The sequence below is a fragment of the Natrix helvetica genome (genome assembly GCF_964273705.1).
Source record: "Natrix helvetica genome assembly, chromosome: 1".
Classification (NCBI taxonomy): Eukaryota; Metazoa; Chordata; class Lepidosauria; order Squamata; family Natricidae; genus Natrix; species Natrix helvetica.
Genome location: NC_138548.1, coordinates 88,346,499 through 88,371,921, shown reverse-complemented (window position 1 = coordinate 88,371,921; position 25,423 = coordinate 88,346,499). Strand labels below are relative to the sequence as shown.

The 25,423-nt window shown below is 34.9% G+C and overlaps 2 protein-coding genes across 10 annotated transcripts in view; one reads left to right on the top strand and one right to left on the bottom strand.

The window, feature by feature from the left end:
• CD44 (CD44 molecule (IN blood group)) overlaps nucleotides 1-2,791 on the top strand; it is a 90,399-nt gene extending 87,608 nt beyond the window's left edge. For all 8 annotated transcript variants that reach the window (XM_081948991.1, XM_081948988.1, XM_081948990.1 and 5 more), the window contains one exon: nucleotides 1,048-2,791. In XM_081948991.1, coding sequence (XP_081805117.1) covers nucleotides 1,048-1,264 — 217 coding nt within the window. In that variant the 3' untranslated portion in view covers nucleotides 1,265-2,791. The remainder of the gene's footprint in view (nucleotides 1-1,047) is intronic.
• A 1,361-nt stretch (nucleotides 2,792-4,152) lies between these two features.
• The window catches only part of SLC1A2 (solute carrier family 1 member 2), a 121,254-nt gene continuing 99,983 nt past the window's right edge, over nucleotides 4,153-25,423 (bottom strand). The window contains exons 8-11 of one of the 2 annotated variants that reach the window (XM_081949059.1): nucleotides 22,855-23,049; nucleotides 21,582-21,716; nucleotides 15,386-15,617; nucleotides 4,153-12,332 (exon numbers count right to left, since the gene is read on the bottom strand). In XM_081949059.1, coding sequence (XP_081805185.1) covers nucleotides 12,258-12,332; nucleotides 15,386-15,617; nucleotides 21,582-21,716; nucleotides 22,855-23,049 — 637 coding nt within the window. In that variant the 3' untranslated portion in view covers nucleotides 4,153-12,257. Of the gene's footprint in view, nucleotides 12,333-15,385; nucleotides 15,618-20,604; nucleotides 20,742-21,581; nucleotides 21,717-22,854; nucleotides 23,050-25,423 lie in introns of those variants that run through there. The other variant, XM_081949060.1, reaches the window with a different exon arrangement.

The window sequence follows — 25,423 nt, the reverse complement described above, 5'->3', positions numbered from 1 at the left end:
ACATATCAATGTTTCTTTAATGTCTTTTATCCTAGACTGAGTGTGTTTTTTTAACCAAGCATTTCAGTTTAATAAAGGGCAAGATTTTACAGTTTAATTCGATATAAGCCTGAGTCAAATTCCATGGCTAAATACCAGGCTCCCCCCAAATTATAGTCATTTAAATTGTTTTCTGTTTCTGCAATATTCAAAATCAGATATGCAAATGAAAGGAGAGTCACAGGTCAGTATTCATATCTCTAAATGTTATATGAATCAACCTAAAGTATATAAAAAAGTTTTCGACTGATACATTTGAATCACAGTTTTGATGTCATTGTGAAATCCCCTTTCTCCTTTTTTTCCTGAAGAATCATTGTAATAGAGAGCAAAAACTCTGTTAATCAATGTACATTGCTGCTACTGGGTGAGAATATTTTGATTAGAAGGGCTAACAAAAAATATTTGCCCTACCAGGACCATGTGGATGAAGATGAAAAGGCATTTCCTTTTTGAGCACTGTTATATGAACTGTGTGATTCTTTGAAATATATGACATAGTACATTTGAGTTATTTTTAATGTAAATGTTGGCATTGATTCCTAGCTGTGGGTTCTTCCTTCCTTCCTTGATCAATTACTTCAATCCATGTGCAACTCGACATCCATAGACATAGCCTTACCCTTAAACCATCCAATCTAAGATTATTGGTCAACTGAGTCAAAGAAACCACCATACTAAGCAGAAGAACCACTGTAGCTATTCTTCCAGGAATTATCTTTATCTGCCTTTTACCATCTTCTGAAGAATCCAAAGATATGCCCCATTCAAAATAAGGAATTTGTTAGAAGGCTATTTTGATAGGCTATGCCTCGTTCCAATTATATCAACGCACCAAAACCAGAAAAATAAAGATTAATCTGCCGTAATTAATGTTCTTACCTAAGAAATAAGCAAGGAATGAATTAATGTTTTTAATGTAGCCAGTTGGTCAGGACAAAATGAAGGCAGTACATAACATGTTATCTTTAAATATTTTGACTTTACAATCTTTTCCTTTTCTGTTAGATGTGGGCAGAAGAAGAAGCTTGTGATTAACAATGGTAAAGGAGGCATAGATGAGAAAAAGAAAGATGGGTTAAATGGAGAAGCCAGCAAATCTCAGGAAATGGTGCACTTGGTACACAAAGAGAAGCCAGAAGACCAAAAGTGCCCACAGGATGAATTCCAGGCAATTGATGAAACACAGAACCAACAAGATGTGCCCTTGAAGAGTGGCATGTAGGAAGCCTGGCCAAATTGAATCAGAGTTGGGGAAACAAAAAGCATCATACTGAACTGGGACTAGAACTCAGAAATGCAATGAGCTACTGATATCTTTAAAGCATAATTAAGCATACATTTTCTTGGGTTTCTTTTTTCTTTCATAAAGGTCAGCTACAAAAATAACATGTCATTTTTTGTTTTGCCCAACATTGCATCATTTTTCCCAGTTTTAATTAGTGACCATCATCTTATTGCTAGCATTTGTTCCCCATTTACAATATCTTTGGTAAGGCAAAACACCGAAATTTATTTTGCCTGACCTACAGAATTTTTGAACTTTCCAGAATCTGTAGCCATTAAGGTATAATGATAACATGCATTCCCAGGGAATTTGCAATGATAGGCTATCTTGAAGTTAGACACATAGATTTTGGAATTGAATTTTTATTGGCCAGTTACGAAATTGTCAGATTTCTTAAATCTCATTAATGTTTTAATATTTTGGAATTACATGTTGTAATAGTTGAATATGAAAAGCATGTTTTTACACATTCCGCAGATCCCCACCATGTTAAAAACACACTCACTAAAAAGGATGGAAAGACCAAAAAACAACCCCCAAACCCAAACCTGATTTATAGCAAATAAATTTTATTCTCTATAATCTAAATAATGTGGTGATGTTATCTTTAAATTTTAGTGTTCATTTTCCTTGCTGCTATACTTCTGGTATATTGTATTCCATTTGTTAGGGATCCCATCCATTATCCTGTGGGCTGTGAACTGACCCTAGAATATTTGGACGGGACCAAACCAGGACACAGTCCTTCCTCCTTGTCCCACTATCTGTCGGTGTTTGTCTTCCATTGAAATACCCATTTCCTATTTGAATCTGCATCAATAGGTCTAGTCTAATGTAAATTAGAGTGTTAAAGGATTCTTAAGAATAAAACAGGGAACCTCTTTTCCTACACAGTTCCCGTTCTAGAAGAGTATGTTTATGTGAAATCTTTTCTATGGAGTCATGACTTACAATGGAAGAACACATGAAACATATTTGAAATAAATAATTTCAGAAGTTCTGTTCCCTTGAAAACATGCCACTGGTTGAAATTCAGCAGGGATCATCTATACACAGAACAAGTGCCTTTAGTACAATGTACTGTATCCGCCTGCCAGTTTTTCAGAAATATGATATGGAAGGTTGTGGAAAATTTTGGAAAATGTTTATGTTGTGTGTGTGCATTACTGAGTGTTTTCAGTTGTGTTATGCTTTTTAGTAATAAGTTAGATATAGAAAGTATAGACTATCTTATGTTGGAATCCACTCTGATAAATTAGCTAATCAGATATAAGAAACAATTGTTTGAACTTTTATTGGATTGTTTTTCAGTCTGAAAGAATGCATGGAGTATAATTGTCACCCCATATGTGATTAAGTTAAGGAAACTAGTGTCAGCTACCACACATACCATTTAAATTACAATATAATAATTGGTGCCATATACTTCTTTGCCAAAGATGTTGAATAAAACTTTGAACCCTACTTTCACCCAGTTTACATGACAAACTAAATTTTCCTTTTAATTAGAAATACTACTTCTGATTCCGAGCAACATATTCTTCTGTGGGTTTTTGATATTTGAACCAGCTTCTCTTATAAATTACCTGGCTACATACATCAGAACTGCATGGGGAAGAGAATTTAATTGGGTTTTTTTATACTGAATTTTATATTTCAGAAAGGGATTTGAAACATAACCTTGATAAACTGGACCAATATGAAATGGATCATCCCACTACAAAAATGGATTGTAGCGAACAACTAACACATGGTCCTTAATGGGTCTACGATCACATGAAAGGAAGCATGCAAAAGGTAGCTCAGGGTACTGCCTAGAATCCAGTTGTCTAGATCAGGGGTCCCCAACCACCAGTCTGGACCATGACTGGTCTGTGTTATGCCAGAAACTGGTATATGCAAACAAGTGAAGCCCCAATCCTTACGATGCAGGTAGCATGCAAAACCATGCCCCCTCCAGTCCATGGAGAAACCTCTCTTCATGGAACTGGTTTATGGTGCCCCAAAGGTTGGGGTCACTGCTCTAGTTGACTTTGATGAGGAACTAAAAGGATTGATAATAAAATTTGCAGATGACACAAAGCTGGAAGACTTTCTAATACCCCAGATGACTGGGTCAAGCTTCAAAAGGATTTCGATAGGCTTGAACATTGACTCTATCCAATAGAATGTTATTCAATAATTTAAAATGTAAGGTTCTGCATTGGGCAGGAAAAAAACAGATGCATGTTACAGGTAGACCTTGACTTACAAGAGTTCATTTAGTGACTGTTCAAAGTTACAATATGTCTGAAAAAAATGACTTCTGATCGTTTTTCACACTTGCAACAATTGCAGCATCCCCATGGCCATGTAATCAAAATTTGGATGCTTAGTGTACTAATTTAGTTTTACCAAATGAACAAGACTGATTAATATAAGCAATTTCTACCATGAACCATTTTCTTCAGATGTAACTATTCTTCCACTTTTAGATGCTATGGCCAATGTTGGTCTAGTAGACAATGGGCAGAGATATTTTTTCCCCCATGGACAGGTTTTCTGCATTAAACACGCACGCACGCACAAACACACATTTGGAAGCATAACTCTCAAATTATTTTATCAGAAAAGCTTCACTGTTTAAAGAAGTGCATGGATGAACAGAAATCTGTAGAAGCTAATCTAACACAAATGTGAAAGTAGTTGTTAGTTTGATATGTCAATCATTGGCAAATTAGCATACATATATCAAATAAACACTTGCTACTGGACTGTAACTTCATACATCCTTCCATCACATATTCTCTCTAGAGCTTGCAAGTAAATAAATAGACTCACATTGATTCTATCCATGAAAATTATGAATTCACATTTATTGATATGTACATAAAAAAATCCAACATTTAGTGAAATATTGTTTTTCTGATTATTTCCAGTATATAAAGAATGGCCAGTTTTGTTTTATATACAAGTTACAGAAATCAGTTCACAGAAAAAAAAATTGCTAAAGGATAAAGAAGATAAGAACTATGAAAAGTACTTAGTAAACAAGTCATTGCTACTGTAGTAAATAATCAACATTAATAGAAAGATTTAAAATTTCCATGTATTAGATTTTACACAAAATGGCATAGATATTATACAATACATCATTTCATTTTTCAGGTGAATATTTTTAATTACAGTCAAAGCCATGTTTGTGCTTTCTTTTGTATGTAAGGTGACCCACCAACAATGCAGTCTAAGAGGTCATGTGCACAAGATCCATGATTTCAAGAGATCATAACCACAATAATCCCCCTTAGCTGAATATACATATCTGCAGAGCTTGGAATTGAGTGGATCTCCTCTTTCTATGCATAATTTTATGGTATCCTTGCATTCAAGGCCTACAGAAGCAAAATAATGTAGCAATGTGCAATAACTTGATTCAGTTTACAACTAAAAAACTGTTCCTTGTTCTCTTAAGAAAGAGGAATAGTTATAACCTAGTTCTTCAGCCTTGCTTGCAATCTTAGTGACTAAGATATGTGGCCTTCAACTCCCATAATCTCCCAGCTATGGTGACCATTATCAGGAATTCTAGAAATTGAAGTCCACACATCTCAAGCTTCTGAGGTTAGGAACACTACTCTAGAGAATTTAGGACAGGCAGTAAATAATTTGATTCAGGGTTATCATGAATTATATTTAAGTTTTTGTATTCTAAAATGTAAAGCATGAAATGAATCTTGCCTGTTACTGCATTGCAGTAGCTTTTTTGCTGGGACTTAGAATTAATACGAGATCAATTACATGTTTGTCCAGCTTATAAAAGAAATTTGGGGAACTTTTGTTCCTTTTTCCGAATCTCCTGGATTTGTCTGATTTGAACTTTATATAAAGCCTCCTTTTTTCAAATAACAGTCCCTAAGAAAGCATATTTTTATCTCAATCATTTATTTTCACATGAGCTATTAACACTGGATAATGAACAAGTAAAGGAATGCACTTCAAAAAGAAGTCTGTCTTTTCTCATACTACCTTGAATTTTGATTTATTACTGTGGTCAGTGAAGAAGTGAAAAATGAACACTTGAGGAATCTTGAAGGGTTAGATCACCACCATGTCCTGGTTGAGAAGCAAAAGCTGTAGTTTCAAAAGGTGTAAACAGCGTTCAAAATAAAAGATTTTTGTTTTTACAAGGGATCAACACATTGATGGTTGCAACGATTTATTAACATCTATCTTTATATCTTTTCTGTATCATGTATACAGAAAAATACATAATCAACTCAATGTAATACTGTGCTTATTTCATTAAAGTAGCAGTGCTATTGCAATCACAGCGCGACATCAGACAATCATTCACATTCACTAAGTGCCAGGGATAGGTATACATACACTCACATGCATGCTACTTGTTTAGATATGTAAAGACAAGTACTAACATATTTACAATAACCTGGCTGGAATACAAGGGTTATAACAATTATTTAAACACAATTATACTGCTTACACCACTATATAGCAATGGGTAGCAGATTATAGAAATTTTGCTGTTAAACATCTGGAGATGGAAATACCAATATAGCAGCCAAAGCCAGACAACTTAATCCAATCTATTTTCAAACATATTACTATACATTTCTATTCCAGCAGAGTTGAAGTTAAATTAAATTAAATTAAATTACCAACTATTAATACGGTATAGACAATTTCACTGAAATTACACCAAGATAAACTACATTATCTACAGAAAGTGCGGGGAGGCACTGTTCTTCATGCGGAAAACAACGCATCAAAACTTTATAAGAGCATCATGCTTTGATAGGTAATACTAGCGTTTTATCTTACGAGTTGTGTTTAGTTCTAATTACGAGAATATTTGAAAACTCTGCTTTAAAATAGAGGAGTATTACAAAATAAGATCACAATAATGTACTGCCCCTACCTACTGTACAGTTCATTCATTTGCAGGTCATACATGACAGGTTGCACAAGTTACATATATACCTGTTTCATAGAGTCAGTTGTTACTGTAGGTTTCGCCTCTTCAATTTTGTGCAGCTGTATGCTAAAAGGGGCAGAGCCTGACTCATATTCAAACTATAATTTGGGTTTTAAAATTTTATTTGCTCTCTCAATGTGCTTGGATAATAACAAGGCATTAGCAATATAAGTATTTTGTAATTAACTGTTAATAAAGGAAGAAAAACAGATTTCGATAATTATGGTGAAAAAATATATTGCTTGCTTTTTTATTTTATAAATGTTTTAAAAATTAGGAGGTATTTATATATGTGCTATTCAGTTGATATAATCCCCTAAATAATGTAGTTTGGTCCTTTTGTAGAAAGGCAAAGATGTGAGATCAAATGCTGCAGTTCCTTACACATTTTGAACTTATGTAGCTAAAAATTAGAACAGTTTGAACCAACAGAGTTCATTAGTAGCTTAACAAATAATTCCTGGTGTCAGTAATATTTTGTCATTCAATCGTTAGGAAAATACTATATCTTAATACTGTTTGAGAAGATAACATTTCTCTCTATCAGTATGGGATGTGACGTGTGTCACATTACTGAAGAAATGTAACCATTAAACATTGATCTGGGAATTTGGTACATAAACAAAAGCAGACACTTCATTCTGTCTGCATCATCATTTCCATGGAAGACCTACCAAACTCATGAAATGCTATTTGATGCAAATCTTGGGACACCAAGCTGAGCCTTACTGACTCTGGGCATAAAATAGATTAGGGTTTTTTTTCCCTTCAAAAGCTGTAATCCTAAAGTATATGGATTTTGCAAATTAATTCCATTGAAAATAATGGCAAGTAAGTACATTAAAACAAAATATATTCTGAATCAGAATATTTATCTGTAAGGTAGAGACATTCTGGTAAATTATCCTGGTAAAAAACAAGCTAAGTATAAAAAAAAGGCTCAATCTCAAATCTGTATTAATACTGTAATAGTGTTCCATAATGAACTGTAGCATAAAGACACCTTTATCTTCCATTTGTGCTTTGCTTAAAGTTATAAAATTTAAAGAGTTATGTTAATTTAACATAACATAACAGTGGCTGGTTTCATCTGTCACACAAGTCATAGTTTATTTTAACCATGGCTTGTGGAACAAGCTGTAGTGGCCTGCTTTATATAATGCTCAGCTATAAATCATGGTTTGCAAGCCACAAGAGCCAAGTTCGTATGTTGTGCTAGGTCAAAACCAACCCACTGATACAATGGCTTAATGTGTTGCGTGAACCCAGTCACAAATCTCATTTATCAGAGTTTGTTACAAAAGAATCTTCCTTAAAAGGATTATACCTTTTTTTTTTCTTGCTTGCTTATATGGTTGTATAATAAAATAACTGTCTGCAACTGGTATAAGAAAATAACCTCTGCAAATGTCTGTAAATTACAGATGCCAGAAATAAGTTAATTCATTCTACAGTGTATATCAGGGTTGCAGAAGAATAAATAGCTAAATTAGAATAAGTAGAAATACACCTCATGCATTCCATAAATTACCATTCATGCATTAGGAAGGAAGGAAGGAAGATTTTGTTACAGTAGTCAACAGAAAATTGAAGAAGCAACTTTGAAATAAAGATAATGGAATGTTGAGATCTATAGCACTGATTAAACCAACCCCATAGCTCTGAAAACAAAGTGTCAAAGTTATAGCAAAATAAAATATAATTTTCAGAGGAAGTATTTAAGTTACATACAACACAGTTTTCTAATGTGAAAGATTGGCATATCCTAAAATATGATTTACAGACCTTGCTTGAGGCAATCAGTGCTATAAATTGAATCTAATTCCAAGTGGCTTTCTTTTTTTCAGAAGAACTCAGTTTAAAAGATGGGAGTTTCCACATAGCTAAAAATTGTGGTTCTTCTGATTTTTAAAAAATATTTTTAATAAAATATTACTCTAGCAACCTGTGAATTGCAACATTAAACATGTGGATAAAGTTGGTTTAAAAAATGAGTTCAGCAATTAACTTTCCTGTTGTTTGGAGAAGAGGGGAGAGAGAATAAAAGATGGAAAAGCCATGTTTTTTAGATGTTGATGTGGCATTTTCAGACATAATACTTAATGGGGTACTAGCATGGATCATTTTTCTTTAATTTGGTTCTCTATTCCACCCTACATGTTCTGAGAATGAGAGAGGTCTGCATTCTGTAAATCCACAACATGCAAGTTCTCCAATATATAACTTCAGGATTCTAATGATTCTGATTCTAATTCTCACCAGCAATGGCCTTTATTACATTTTCTTGGGTAAAACCCTATGGTATGAGATTTTCCTCTGTTAGAGTTAACCAATAATTTCATGGAGTTATTAACTCACTTTAGAAGCATACAATCGAAGGAATATAATCATATCTGAATAGATTAGCCACCAATTAGCATTAGGCTTGGTGGAACAGCAGATGTATAAAATGCAACCCTAGATGTAAGGTACATATTCTTACTATTTTGAATTCAGATTTGTCAAAGTTGCAGTGTCCATCTTCTCTGACTTTACAGAATCAGTCTCACTAGCAGGAGATAAAATTTTGAAAAGTAAAGAGGATGCATATAAAAGAGAATTCCTGACATCCCACATTGTAGTGGGATGTGAAAGCCAGTTTTTTGGGGTTTGATAAAAATGTTTATATTAATCTTTTTGAGCAATGTTAAGAGAAATATAGATAGGCAAAAAATAAGTGCAAAACTATTAAAAGACATTTTTAAAAGCTGAAGAGTATCTAGAGATTTGATCAAGTATCTACAAGTGAGGCAAAAGGCATTTCAGCTTGCTAAAAAGATATTATTGATTTAAAAAATGGGTTAAAAACAAATGTTTTCTCATGCATGCAAATATAATACTTTTTTTGTTAGCACTGCTGTAACTTACTTCAAGTGTCTTATAAATATACACTTAAGCCTGGTTATAAAAAGTGGGGAGCATATAGCAGCACCATAGAGAAAACAAATGATCATTCTGTTGAACTCCATGAATAAAACAATACCAAGAGTGGTATTATGGGAAGATGTTCTCTTCAAGGTGGCCAGAATTTCTCAGCTTTGCAATGCCATATCAAATAAATGGAATTTTGCTTGTTCGGATCCCCCTTTTTATCTAATCAAGGAATTGCACCTAATTATAAGCAAAGCTGGGTATATAATGCAAATTAACAAACTGGACTTGAATGAAGTGCAAAGTGCTGGTGCAAAATTGTTTCCTATGGATGAAATTCCTAATTGTTTTCTTTTGCTGAGTCTCTAGATAGCTATCACACGTCTTGATTGCACAAACAAGAAATAAATTATTGCACACCAGGGATTAAATTGCAGAAATGCTTAAGTATTATATGAATAGTTAATTATTAATCATGTTACCAACAATGGAGGCATTAATATGGAGGAAAATCTTGACTACTGAGAAAAAATATAGAATGCAATTGTTACTATACTTTGTATTTGCAAATGAAAAGCATGTTGACACAAACGGGTAATGTTTATAAACTAGCATTGCAGAATCCTTCTGCATCTTTCTTTTTGGAAATTCAGAAACTACGGTAGTTATCCTGGATAAAAAAAAGGTGGGATAATGGTTAAGGTTCCGTTTTGTACTGTGAAATGGAAAGACTGTGGACAGTTAAATTTGTTGGTTACCACAGCAGAATGCAGAACATTAGAATTCATTCAGGAATCAAATGCTGAGCATGATTGGTCACCTCTCCTTGTTATATTGTTGGTAAGCCAGGTACCTTAAAACATGTAGGGCTTTAATTACAAGGCCAAATTGACTTTTTTGATATCCCCATGAATATCCCTGATTGTAAGTAAAGTGTGGCTTTGTTTTTAAGAACCAGAAATTCCCTGAGTTATGAAATGTCCAAAAATGTTTTCCCAAATCCCACACTCTGCTTTTTTTTTCTTGTGTAAAATGTCAGGAATCTCTAATTGCAAAATTGCAATTTCTTATTTTAATTTGAGAGCTTCCTTCTCAGTGTGTTTTGTAAGGAACCCATGACTTATTTTCAATTAGCATGTCGGAAATTGTCCCCCTGTAAAGGAACCTATGCTTATGTTAGTGGTCAGTGCTTCGCTTCTTCAAAGTGAAGGGGAAATATAATGTGACACTGAGCACAAGCATATCGGTTTTTAGTGACTAAAGGTGCTTCAGTGTGGATTGCCCATGACAAAAATTGCGCCAACATGTGATAACCACAAATGCACTTCTTCTCCATAAAGACTGTGTGCTCATCTGTGTAAAATTTAAGAGTTCTCCTTTTTCCCTGTTAATGCACGCAGAGACCATGTGCTAGACCTGACTTGAAAAGGAGATGTTAAGAGTTGTGCCTTCCTTATATCTATCCTGTGTTTTTTTGAGTTAAATTATACTGCCTGCAGAGTTCACTAAAAGTACGAGAAAGAGAAATATGAATATGGATGTGGGAGTTACATCCAAACCTCTGCTCTCACCAGGGCCAATTATTTAATATACTGGAATAAAAAGGAGAAATGTAGCTCTGTCTGATCTTTTCATATTTCTACAGAGAATAACGCTAGCTTGAAAAGACTTTCAGCTATTAAAATGGCATCACTTTGCAGGAATTGATGTTCTGAAGTACTGTGGCAAAGAAATAATCACTCGTTTAGTGCCATAGCAAATATTCCAAGGAAGTGAATTGATATTTGCTCAAACTAATTATACTTACGTAATATACTTAAGAATCAACATACTGGGTGGGAAGATATATAGTACTTACAGGAAAATATCTTAGCCCTGATTAAATAACTAACTGATGTTGTACAACAAGACTCATGCTAAATATAACTTAGTTCTTCTTAGGAAAAGGAATGACAAAAGAGGAATGACTAGCAGATGGTATCTTCCCTAAAACGAAGCACTCTCAAATCACAACAAAGACACAGTAAGATATGATTGGGAAAACCGAAGGGTGCATGCTGAGCAATTGGCATTGGGTTAGTTTCAGTATGATAAACTACTGCATTAGCATTCCTGTGATTTCTTGATGCTTTTGGATCCATACAAATATGACTATTTCCTGCTTTTATAGATTTATTAAGATTCTGCTAACTGTTGAATATCTTCCCAGGCAAGTATGCATACTTCCTGGCATGGATTGTTAGCTGCGCAAACATGTCATTTGTTTAATTCCAGCGTCACAAATTTCCCTACTGCAAGGACATTCCACTGGGATCACAGGGAAATTAATCCACAATCATAAATGTATCCAATTCAGTTGTGTAAAAACTGTATTCTGCCTTCTGATCTCAAAAAGGTTGACTGTTTATAGAACTAGAATGGAGAGATGAGGTATTTATCATTAAAAAAATACTTCTTATTTTGCATGTATTGGCATTCACTGGAGTTCGGAACTGGAATTCTTTTTTCTTTTCTTTTAGGTATATCACTTATTTTAAGACAGCTTGAAGAAAAGGGAATTGAAGAAAACCATATGCAAATTAAAGCACATGAAAAGCATCGAAGAAATAATGTCTTACATTACATGTTCACTGTATTCAGTACGTATCAAGATACAGGTTCACAGGTATTCAGCAGGAGGGAGATTCTGCATGATGTACCCCTTACTTAATGCTAAATATTTAGTCCCTGAAGCAAATCAGCTATATTGTGCCTTTAAAAATCTTTCTTCTTTAAATGCCTACATTTTCTCTGTTTGGAACAGAAGGAGGAAACCCAACCAAATATTTCTCTTACATCCAAACAAATAATAAAATAAAATGAATTATTTGGCCAAGAAACTAAAAGAGCAAAGACTTCACAAGACCATTGCTAAGTTTCAGTTAACAGCATCAAGTAAGCGCATTTCTATGCTAAATAAAAACAGTGGAAAATCTTGGATCTTGATATCTGCTTTACCAAAAGACAACTTCAGGGACTTATTCAAGATGGACCTGTAGATTTTCCATCTTATTTCTCATGTTTCCAAAGTTCTTCTTCAACAGCATTGAAGTCTGCAGATTTGCCATTGGTTGCCAAGGTTACCTGAAAGTAATTACCATCAACACCTAGCTTAAAATCAAGGCACTTTTATAGAAAACATAATGAATTATGCAAATATCAATAGTTACAGAACTGACAAGAGTATATTTGTACTTTAAAAAAAAATTTGTAGTGATTCGGTTCTGCCATTTCATTTTTTTAAAAAAAATTAATCTATTGAAAATACTAAAATTTACAGCACAAAATACAACGCAGAGCTATTTTTTTGTACACAATCTATAAAAAAATAGCAAAACAGTAAATGGAAGAATTAATTTTCCACAAGAGAGTGACATCTTTCATTACTGGTGCATGTTAAAGGTACAGTTACAGTCAAGTCAAACAAGGACGGTATTAACAAGAGTGCATTTAATTTATTTCTGTTACATTTTTAAATTTAATAAAAATGATGGGAAGCCCAGAATGATGAAAACATTCTAGGGGAAACCCCGATTAGCAAGCAATAGCCAGCTAGTTAATTAAAAAAATACTTCCTGGCCATTGATATCTTTTTACAGTTGTAATATCATAAACACAGCCAAAAAACCCGAAGAGTAAATGTACTTTGAACTGATTAGAACTGAACTGGACCTTTACATTATAATTGTCTTTTATCTACTTGTGCTTCCAACCTTACCTTTCATGTTCTGGTCCTCAGCTTCAAAAAAAGAACCTTACAAGGCAAGATTAATATTCCACATGGACAAAGTAGATGCACAGAAGCATTGGACATGAAAACATGAGGAATGCATTCACATTTGAAACAATTGCAACCCTTTCTTCTGATCACAAAGAGGAAAATACATGCATTAAAAACAGTAAAGTTCACTTCATATTTGAAGTTGAAATTGTAGTTAGGTCAGAAAGAAATATAAAATCTGACAATAAAAATACAAGGAAAAAAACTGCCATGCAATTTATAAGCCAATATTGCTTGCCAATAAACTTATATTAGTTATACAGCACTACCAAGATAGGAAACCAGTTAAATATTAAAAAGTCAAGATGAAAAATAATTGTATTAGTAAGTAAGTCAAGCACCAATAACAAAAACTGTTGACCAAATAATAAACTTGGATCCTGTTACAAATTTTCATATTCATGCATTCATTTTAGTGCTATTTCTGATAAGACAGTTAAACATTTAATTATATTTGTATCCCATTCATTTCAACATGAACATCTTAAATATGTGCTCCACTGTCTGAATGACTGAAAGTTAAAAGTGATTAATTTTGGTGTAGTGTTCTTTTACACTTTATTTATATTTATACTTTATTATACTAATAATATTTTATACTAGAAGTAGTTTAATGCATATACCTGAAAAAATTCTGCTTAAACTGAGAACCAAACAATAGCGCTGTCATAATTTTTCTGTCATGGAAACTGACATATGGATAAAATCTTCTGATCACAATAGATTTTTGGATTGAAGCATAATTTTATTGTCTTTAAATGATGAAGTTTTAGAAACTTAATATGACACAAAGCTTTCTGCGGCCATTCCCTCCTCCTCAGCTTTGAAACTGGAAACTAACTGATGTGGATAAAAAACTTAATGACTATGTAATTAAAACCATGGTTATATGTCAGCTTGGATAGGGGAAAAGGCAAAATCTGCATTGGGTCATCACAACTCAAACTATATGAGTTACACAGAATAGTTGTCTCTAACATTAGGGTACAAGTATGAAAGTACATAGTTTGTATTGTGATTTCATAATGCACATCATTTTTACATCATTTCGGTTAGTAGTGGATATCTATGGCTGATTAGATATTAATAACAGAATCAGCCATTATCAGCCTAAATCTATAAATTTGAAGCTGTAGCTCAGCTAAAGAAAAAACTGAATTCAGTTCTCCAGTCAAACCTTGAGTTGTTAGTAGTGACAACTGTGTTTTATTGTCCTTTCAACAAGCTAAGAAAATCATTAATTCATACACCGACTTCCCTCTTTCTTCCCACTGTGACTGGAAGCATTCTCTTTCATTTTTGACTGATCACAATTTATTGTTTCATCTGAACCCTCAACAGTAACTAATCCTAATTACTTGGGGTTGAGAAAAATACAGTTTGGAATCTATGTTTTTAAACTAGTTTATTGCAAACAAAACTTAGTTCATATTCTCTAATATTTTACTAGATTCAATTGCCACCTCAAATTGTGATTAATAAAATAAGATGTAGGAATTATTCCAAGAATCTTTGTGACCCTATGGATTCCTGAAACTCAGTTCAATCTTGGTCAGGACAATTCTTGTTATAGCTTTCTCTTAATTCATGTTATTACTGACAGGATCAAACATAAACCACAAAATTGACTTGGTAATGATGACCAAAAATAACTCTGAAAGCAAGAACAAACATGCCAGGATTAGTGAGTTTCCACACATTAAGAAGTCCAACACATGTGCCTGTTATGGTATAATATGGAAAGCATTAATCTAAAATAATATTGGCTTTACATTTTGCTTGAGGCTCATTGTTTCTCAACAGTTAACTGTCTTTCACATTAATCATCATACAACTTCTTAAATCTTTTTCTCAGTTAATTCAATTGTCTGTTGCATTGTATCATATGGTATAGTATTTTTAATTTTATTTTGTGATGTTTTATGGCTGTGTATTGCTAAGCACTCAGTCTCATTAGGTTAAGATGGGTTATAAATTATAAATTCTATAAATAAATTTTGAAGAAGAAAAACAAATATTTTTGAAAGCAATCATAATTTTCCTCAAATTCATTATTTCATATCAATTAAATATTTTTTAAAATCACATGAATATTGAAATAGAAAATGAAGCCATATTCTTTCAGCATGGTACTGCTTTCCATATACACAATGAAACATGCTCTTGGTTGCAAACATTACATGCATCTTTAAGTTTAAACAAAATTGCAATAAATTAAACAAAATTAAAAGAAAATATACACATATTGAACATTTTTAATGGGTGCCAGTTGTCTTATTACATATTTTTTTTAAGAAAAAGTTTGTACTGTGACTTGCTAAATGCAAGTCTCAATATCCATAAATGTGAAAGGTACCTTGCATTCATCTATTATGACAGAGTTGTGAGCTGTGTAAACGCATTGGTTTGAGTTGTTTTCCCTGTGGTTTTTCAGATCATCATAAATTGACTGAGTCTTGGTCATTTCAATATCTTCATGTATCTTGTGATGGGCATCAATGTTTTCCAATTCTGCCTTGGATAGATGATAAACAATGCCAGCTCCAAAGGAGTCTCCTACTACATTGACAGATGTTCTCATTCGATCTCTACAAAGAAAACAATGCAAAAAGATGGAAGGCTTGAAGCACAAAGAATCAATTTACAGGAGACTTCACTGATCTTCCAAATGTGATGGTAGTCAGAGTCAATCTTGACCAAAGGCCAAGCTCTAACTTCGTGGCGATCCAAGGCAATTTAAGGATATTAGGCTTATTTGCAGTGTGAATCCCCAATGTAAGAATGTTTACATAACAAGAGAAAAGGAGCAATGTAAAGTAGATTCCTATATTTTCTCAAAAAGCATTCCAGAAGTTGCAGTTAGTCATTAGTTAATTATAAAACTCCTTCATTTCAATTTCTCCCATTTTGGAAAAGAAAACATTTTTATCTCTTTTGAACTTGGTTAATGTTAGTGGTGAAACCTTTGATTAAGAAGGTAATGTATAAAAAGGTTCATCTTAAAAGGAGCTAATTATTAGATAGCCAAGAAGAGCTCTTAAAAAGCCCTGAGAATTTATATATTTGCATTTATACTTTCCAAAACCTCTCCAAAATGCTAGCTTCTGCCATAACGTTTACTTCAACATCAGTCACTGTGAGACCGATTATTTCTTTATTATTTCCCTAGCAAGATAGGCAATTTTGTTATGTCTGCATTTCTGTAGAAAAAAGTCTTATCCATAGACTGAACACTGCACAAACACTCTTCAGAGCTGATCCACTGGAATCCAACTAACACGGGCCAATAGGTATACAGAACCTATGCAGAGCATATTTTGTCTAGAGCCAATTTGTTTCTTGAATGCATTTGTGATGGCACTTTCTAATTTTATTGTTTGTGAAGGAAATTATTTGAGAAGGAGATCACAGCACATCTATTTTTCTGAAAAGGAACTTTAATCATCAGAACACTTTGAGTTGCAGATTAGGTGGAAATATTTTATATGCCAGTAAGACCAGGAAATACTAATAGATTATATGTAAAAAACCTTCTTCAGAAAAAGAAAGTTAAATGCTATCATAATTAAATGGGCCTTAAAAAAAGACTAGCCAAATATAACTCTCCAAGAATCTTTTGATTTTTGCTATCTAAGGTTTTTCGAAATTCGTTCTTTCTTTATAACCCATCTGTCAGCTATTCATTCACTAGCTGAACTTCATCTTGATTTATGATTTGTACACTAACATTAAAATGCCATTTTACAAGGTATTCTCACAAATTTAGATTTTACGTAATGATAAATGGAAAAAGAAAACAGATGTCCATACTAAATGAGGGACAATTCATTTCCTCAGGCCTTTCAGAAGCAAAAACTGAAAAATCAAGACTGTACAAGACTATTCTTATTTTCCTGTTTGTCAAAATATAAAATCCCTGTGCTGACAGTACTCTTATGATGTTTGCTTTGCTTTGTCAATTTCCCATTTGTAAAATTCAGTTCTTGGCCACCACTAAGATAATGGATTAATTCTTCTATGAAAAAATAGCACTATTTTGTAAAGGCTGCATTTTAAATAGGAATAGTGCAATTTGCTAATCTCTCTCTTTCTCCCCCCCTCCCCATGCAGAACAGAAATATAATCTATTTTTACATTTTTTAGATCTCTTTTGCAAAATGATTCCGCAGCAATTTTGAGAAAAGGTATATGCATACTAAAATGTAAGAATTATGTATGAAGTGGTCAATGCTACATATCACATTGTATTTAGGTGTATAATTCAAACCAGGCTGATAACGTTCACTAATCCATTTTAATTGGCTCATGATTATTGGCCAAAGGCTTTTATTTGCTAGTACTAAAAAGCCTGGATATCGGGTAGATTATTCATTGCATAAATACAAATATCAGATAATTCAAATCAACTAGAAAACCAACTAGGGGGAATAAAAAACTTCAGTCAAGTTTTATGCTGTTGGTTTTTTTAAAAAGTGAGGAAATCAGTAGCTTCATTTGTAGCCACTTAGGTTTACTACAAACATGGCTTTTTCATGTGAGATTCATTGAAATAGGAAATTGTCCCTCCCAGTAAAAAGGAATTTAAAAAAACAATGTGCCATCTCTGAATGTACAGTCAGTCTAAAAAGGTGTATAAATAATCTTGAAGTTTATCTCAATAACAGATCAGCCCTGCTGTCATTAAAGCCTGTTCAAGATCCCAAGCTTCCTTTGCTCTACTTGATCTTTTCTATAAAGATGATGTCACAGAATTGCTTCAGGGGACACTTAGGTTAAACCACAGCATTACTCAATATTTGAGAAAGATCAGGCATCACAATGTAAATTCCAGCCTTTCCTGCCCAGTGTGCTTGGTCTCCTCCATAGGTGAATTGTGGCTATGAAGTTCTCTCCATTTAGAAGAGGACTGTTTTAACAAGTTACATTGCTTTAAATGACATTTCCTTGAACAAGAAAGCAAACAATCACCAACATCAGTTTAACATCCTCTCACCGCCTGTCAGGCTTTGTTCTTTTCTGCTTCAATATAAACATGCCCTTAAAATATAAACCCAGTATTTGTAGGTATAGCTACCTATCTACATCAGGTGCAATTTCCCCTTGTGTTGCTTTCTATTAACTATTAAATTGCATGTACTGTTTCCTATCTACAATAATATTTTATTTAATCTCATTTATTTAAATACTACCTTTATGATTTTTTAAATAAATAATTCAAGGTGGCAAGCATACCCACTATTCTGTTCAGGAACAACCTTGTGAGGTGGATTGGACTGAGAAAGAATGGCCTGAAATCTCCCTGCTGGTAAAAGTAAAGGTTCCCTTTGCACAAATGTGCTAGTTGTTCCCGACTCTAGGGGGCGGTGCTCATCTACGTTTCAAAGCCGACAAGCCAGTGCTATCCAAAGACGTCTCCATGGTCATGTGGCTGGCATGACTAAACGGCAAAGGTGCATGGAATGCTGTTACCTTCCTACCAAATGTAGTCCCTATTTTTCTACTTGCATTTTTACATGCTTTCAAACTGCTAGGTTGGCAGAAGCTGGGACAATTAACGGGAGCTCACTCCATTATGCGGTGCTAGGCATTTGAAGCGGTGAACTGCCAACCTTCTGACTGACAAGCTCATCATCTTAGCCACTGAGCCACTGTTTTTATACTTTCTATACTGGCTTTTATACCAAAACAGGACTATTTTCTTATCTTTTAACCTAGAAGATAGGAATGAGGTTGAAATTTGATGTAAACCAATTGTTAGAGCATCTTTTTTCTAAAGCATTACAGATAGTTTTTGTTTAGTGGCTGTAACTGGAACCAGAAACTTGGTTGTTAAAGAAAGCAGTCACTAAATGAAACTGGTGATTGAGAAATGTGCTTACAATTTCGTTTCATACTTTTCCTTTGCTTTATAAACTCAGAAGGCCACAACTTGAAACAGCCCGGTGAACCCAAACAATGGAGAAATGGGGGTTTCTGAAACTCAGCTCACAAAGAAGTTGGGTAAAAAGGACAAATTTTATAGCGGTTCCCCCCCCTTCCCTGATTTTTGGGGTGCTCACCCCAGCACTGTGATAATTAGCAGGAAGAGAATTGATGTTTGTATTAGATTCATTGGAGAGAAAAGGATGAGAAGAGAGTAATCAGGTACATAATGGGGAATGTACACTGAAAGAAATTATTGCTGGCTATTTGCCTTGCACACTGAGTTTATGAGTCAGGCCCTGCTTAGGTAGCAAAAAAGGTTTCAGTGTGATATTGAATAGGATCTTATCAGAGTCATGCAGCAGCCGACTTAATGGCTGGTTCTCAAGCTGTCACAGCATCCCTAAGGCCACATGATTTCAATTCTAGAGGTCCAGAGGTTATAATCAACTAATTAAAGTCACAGAGCTGAGCTTGTTAACTTGTAGGTAGCACTTTGGGGGATTCACTTCTGGGGAGAGAAAAGCAGCTCATGAAGAGATAGCTTATTTAGGCAATCTCTCCACTCTATGAGGTGGTGGAGAAATTTTAAACAGGTTAGGCTCACAAAAAAATGTGTACTGACATGTGACTGAGACAGAGAGTCATAAATGAGCACATTTGTCACTAAGTTACTTTTTTGTCGTCATCATAACTGCAAACAGTTGATGTCCAAGGCAATTGCTAAACAATGACATGAGTCTACAGGACTTTTTGTGACAGGACTATCTTAACTTTCTTAACTTTTAATATCTAGGGTATGGAATGTTTTTTTCCCCCTTTTCCTCCCAGGAGAACTGTACAGCATCAATACTAACGTCTTCTTGGTGTCAGATGAATATCTCACATGATCAACTGCAATAGGCTGTTAATCAAGTGACTGTTTTATCGTCCCACTGGCTGATACTATTCTGTCCTCTATTGCTGCCTCTGCAGTTTTAAGATTTTAGCACTGTGTTTTAATTATCAGCTTGTCTTGTTTATTGCTACAATACGTAAGTCATTTTCAGCACTTTTAAATGGTGTGTGTGTTGGGGTGAGAAGAAATATGACAAGATCAAATCCTTCAGGACCACTAAATACATGGTAAGTGTCCATAGAAGCTTCTAATCAGAAGTTGACGAGATTAGAAGCTTGCTCAAAAAGTAAACAGAAAATGCTGCATCATTGTCCTGACTTTTGGAAAAGAATAATCTCTGTAAGGCAAAAATGGAGACGATCTAGTGACAGGACAGTGTTGTGTCACAACTGAAGAAGGTCTACAAACATATGTGTAGTTTTAGTGTCCCAAGCAATCCTGACAGTCTTTCTGTACATTATAGTCCTTAAAATAGAATTGCAAAAGAATCACCCTCCATCTCATTTTCTACATATTATATATGTCCATATATGTATCTACTTATATGTACTTTTTACATATGACATATTTCTACACATTATATCTCATGGCCAGGGCCACAATTGAATATTTGTCCATCTACTATTCCAGGAATTACAAAAGGATTGGCTCCCGCAATCACAAATGAATATTGTTATATGTAGTCCTTGGTTAATGACCTTTTATTTGGCAACTGTTTGAAGTTATGAAGGCACTGAATGAGAAAATGTAATGGCCGGTCGTCTAAATTTCGGCTGTTGCAACATTCCTGCGTTCACGTGATTGCAATTCAGGTGCTTGGCAACCAACTTGCAATTATGACAGTCAGAGTGTCCTGAAGTCACCATCTATGAACTTTACTGTCAGCATCAATCTAAGACAATGGGAAAACCATCAGGTCACAAATGGCAATCACGTGATGTCACACCTAATGTCCATGTAGGATTTGCTTAATGATTGCAACTGGAAATGCTATTGTAAATGAGCACAGGAGTTTAGCCTGACCAGCTCAAGGTTGACTCAGTCTTCCATCCTTCTGAAGTTGGGGGCGATATGCTGCCTCCATAAACTCAGAGAGTGCTGTAAAGCTGTGGCTCCCAACTTTTTGAGCACTAGGGACTGGTTCATGGAGAGAGGTTTATCTGCAGACCAGAGAGGGTGTGGTTTCACATGCTGCCTGCAATCCCATCAATCTGCCTTCGCTTGTTTGTGTAGCTCAGTCTCTGACATGCCGCAGTCTGATGCCAGTTAAAGGACCAGGGTTGGGGACCCCTCCTGTAAAGCACTATGAACTGGTATATAATGTAAGTCTGAGAGCTATTGCTATAAGACATTGTATTTTTATAATAACAATTAGTAATAGTAATAGTGTGCAATGTGTATATATTACCTATAATTGGATATCAGAAACAATTCACATGCATGACATTAACCCCTTTTGTATCGTAAACATTTTGCTTTTTCTTTGAGTGCTGAAAATCAAATTCTGTGAAGTGGGTTGAGCTAAGACGTAATGTATGGCTCTTCCAAAGCCATGTAGGATATTTCATGATCAACAGGAGCTTGGCCTTGGATATCTCTATTACCAGTCTGAGATCTTAATCACTAGTTTGCAGTGTATCACGAGGAAGTGACTTAAGTCAGAAATTAATATCCTATCAGCTGGATAATCGATCACTATTTTGACATCTATCATAAAAATAGCCTTACGTACAAGAGCCAATCTACCGCCACGAGTAAGCTTATATCCTGGGTGGGAAGTCCTACTGCAGTGAGGATAAGAAGCATGGTCACCAGTCCCGCACTAGGTATACTTGCAGCTCCAACACTGGCAAGAGTGGCTGTCAAACTGTAAAACAAAACATGTCAGCTTATTTAATACAGGAATTGTGCAAACATGGACTCTGGCTATTATCTTCTAAAAAATAATGTAACTTTTGACTCACAAAAGTTCATTTAGTGACTATTTGAAGTTATAATGATCCTGAAAAATGTGCTTTATGACCGTTTTTAACACTTATGATCCTTACAGCATCCCCATGGTCACATGATCAAAATTTAGATGCTTGGCAACTGGTTCCTACTTATGACTACTGCAATGACCTGGGGTTATGTGATCATCTTTTATGACCTTCTGACAAGCAAAGTCAATGGGAAAGTCAGGTTTACTTAACAAGCATGCTACTAACTTAACAACTGCAGTGGAGAGAAAGGTCATAAAATGGGGCAAAATTCACTTAACAAATGTCTCGCTTAACAACAGATATTTTAGGGTCAATTGTGGTCATACATCAACGACCACCTGTACTGTAGTCAGCACATTGCACACTCCACAACTCTGCTCTGCGATGTTCCTCACATTTCCAAAGAGAACTGCTTTCTACTGGCAAATGGATAGACTTGGACCCAATCCATTTTGCAACCTTCCCTGCTGGCTTCCCACAACTACAGTCAATGGGGAAGCCAAAAGGAAATCAAAAGCCACACTAATGTGAGATGTTAATGACAGTAACTGGGGAGTGCTGGATGCAGTCACATGACATTGCGCTTTAGGAACACATCACTTAGTAATAGAAATTCTGGTCCCAGATACCATCATTAAGCATAAATTATGTAACAGGTCCATCTGTTCATTTTCAAAACCATTTTTCCCCATTACATTCTTGTTAATTACTCTGGCATTAAACAACATGTGATTCTTTTAAGTTTAGACAATTGGACCTTCCCTGGTTTTTATTTACTATCAATATGGTGAAAAATCATGCTTACTGTTTAACATCATAAACAATGGCTATCAGATTGCCTGTATTTGCATATAAATGGTGAAACTGGAAAAGAGCTCTTTTCACTTCTTGTTATGATGGAAATGGAAACTTTGTATAGATTCTGAGCATGAGTAAATGCTAGCATGTCCTTCCAAATGTAAATCATTTTGCAATATTTAAGGTTGGGGTATCAATTTTTTTTTACCAACCCCAATAGATTACCTGACAGTGACTATCTGTCCGCCGTCCAAATTAATGCCATTCATCTGTGCTATGAAGATGGCAGCCACTGCTTCATAAAGGGCAGTTCCATCCATATTAATTGTGGCTCCAACGGGCAAGACAAACCTTGTCACACGCTTATCAATGCCCAGATTTTCTTCAAGGCAGCGAAAAGTAACAGGCAAGGTACCAGCACTGAAGGACCAAGGAAAATAAATTATTTTATTTTGTTATTTTAAACATTTGAATAATTGCTCAACTCAACCTGATTCTGGGCAGCATACAAAAAACAGTAAACAAAATACAAAAGAAAAATAAATTCTATTACTGAACTAATAAGCAATTAAATAGTGGCACAGTGGTTAGGATACAGTACTGCAGGCTACTCCTGCTGACTGTTGGCAGTTCGAATCTCACCAGGCTCAAGGTTTATCCTTTCGAGGTTGGCAAAATGAGGACCCAGATTGTTGGGGGCAATATGCTGACTCTGTAAACTGTTTAGAGAGAGCTGTAAAGCACTATGAAGTGGTATAAAAGTCTGCTATTGCTATTGCTATCTCCACTAAATGGGAGTTCTCTTCCTGATCCAACCATATATTGGGTTAACTATTAATTATCTTTCCAAAAGCTTGCAGGGTTGGAGCCAATTATATGTCAGCAAGGAGATATTATTCCAAACAGCAAAATTGCCACAAAGAAGGCATGTTTCCTGGATTCGACAAGATGACTGATGAAGTGTCACATAGTTGAGGAATGCTCATAACTATCTATATTGTTGCATTCTGTAATCTTTGGATCAAGGGCTGTACCATGTAGAGTATCGTGCAATAATCCAACCAGGAGGTGACTAAGGGAAGTAGGACTGAAAGGAGGACCCTCCAATATAAGAACAGCCACAAGTTGGCATCCAAGATTAAGTAATTCAAAAGCCCTATGGCCACAACTGCTATCTATTCAACAAGAAGGAGAACCCCCAAATTGCACCCTGAATCTGAGCAGAACAGTGATTCATCCAGAATCAATTATGAAATATCTCGGGTTCCAGGTCTGTGTGCTCAAACTTGATATTGGTATGGCTGAGCAGAACTTCTAAATACTGGGACAGAACCTTGATAGTTTTACTTGGTTGGCTGGAGGACAATATACAACTGAGATATACAATTGAGAATCAGCAGCATACTGATGATACTGCACCAAAGATATCTTCATGTAATTAAAAAAATTAATTCTGATTACATGTTATTATCTCACAGTGCATTATCAGCCAGGGCTCTCCAATGCACAAGTTAACTCTGTTCATCTACTCTAGAAACTTACACATTTTGAGTGAGGCCTTTCAGTGATGGGACAAAACTTGACCATTAAGGTTTCATAACTCAAGGCTGGCTTGAGTTATTCTTGGAACTATTCCAACAACTTATTTGGTTCCCAGGTTGTCCAAACAATTCAGCCTCAGGTACCAGCAATGAATATTCTTTCTCTAAGTATAGAATTCAACTGAGCAAAACACAAAAAGATCTGGCTAGATGATCCTTAAAATGTGGCTATTATTAAAGGAACGGTTTCCTCACTTTTCGATGACAAAATGAAAATGTCCATCCATCGATAATCTCCATCCAAAAACTTTCAGATCAAATCTTGCTTAGTTTTTTTGTGAACATTTAACCTCAACTAGGTAGAGTTGTGTAAAACTTTTGAAGGGTTTGTTGGTGCAAGAGAAGTTCCTCTTTTTGTAATATGAAAACATTCTGTCCTCCAGAAAGCCTGGTGTCTCTTTCCCAGTTTGTCTGCGCATATATGCACATGTATATAGAACAATGTACTTGAAACTCTGGTGAAGTGAAGTGGATATGAAGACATGCACATATTATACAAAGCAAACTTCAGAGGGTTCCTTTGGGACATAGGTGCTTCAACATTACAAAGAGACACACTTCACTCATGCCAAAACCTTTTGAGAAGCAATCCTTCAAATGCCTCCACATTCCAGTTTAAATTGCAATTGTTAGATAAGCAAAAGTGCCAATCAGGAGACAGGGTTGGTAGCAGCTACATTCAGTATCTAGTGTTCAGTTTATTTGGCACCATTTCAACATGGACAAACCATCATGGATTTTGATATCCAGTTTTTCCTCCAGTTACCCACATATTCTTTTTATAGGCAACATAAACAAAATATGAAGTAACATGCTGACAATTAGCTTTACTTCTAAAACGAGAACAGTTACAAATGTATTGATCAATCTAATATTCATCCCATAGGCATCCCTTCCTCCATGTTCTGTATCTCTTCTGATTATATTGGAAAAGAAAAAATTCACAGTGGACATTATGGAGAATCAAATAACTTATAAACATGCCCCAACCACGAAATGTGGTTAACCCCTCCAGTGCCTAAAAGAAATACTTTGCTTTGATAATAACTGTATTTTCCAATAATGCACCAAAGAAGATGGAAAATATCTTGTTATTCAAACTCAATTGGACAAATTTTTACATGTTTAGGACAACAGATGAACCAAAACATAGTTCTGATTCAATACTCATAGCTTTTAAATTGGTGCATGAA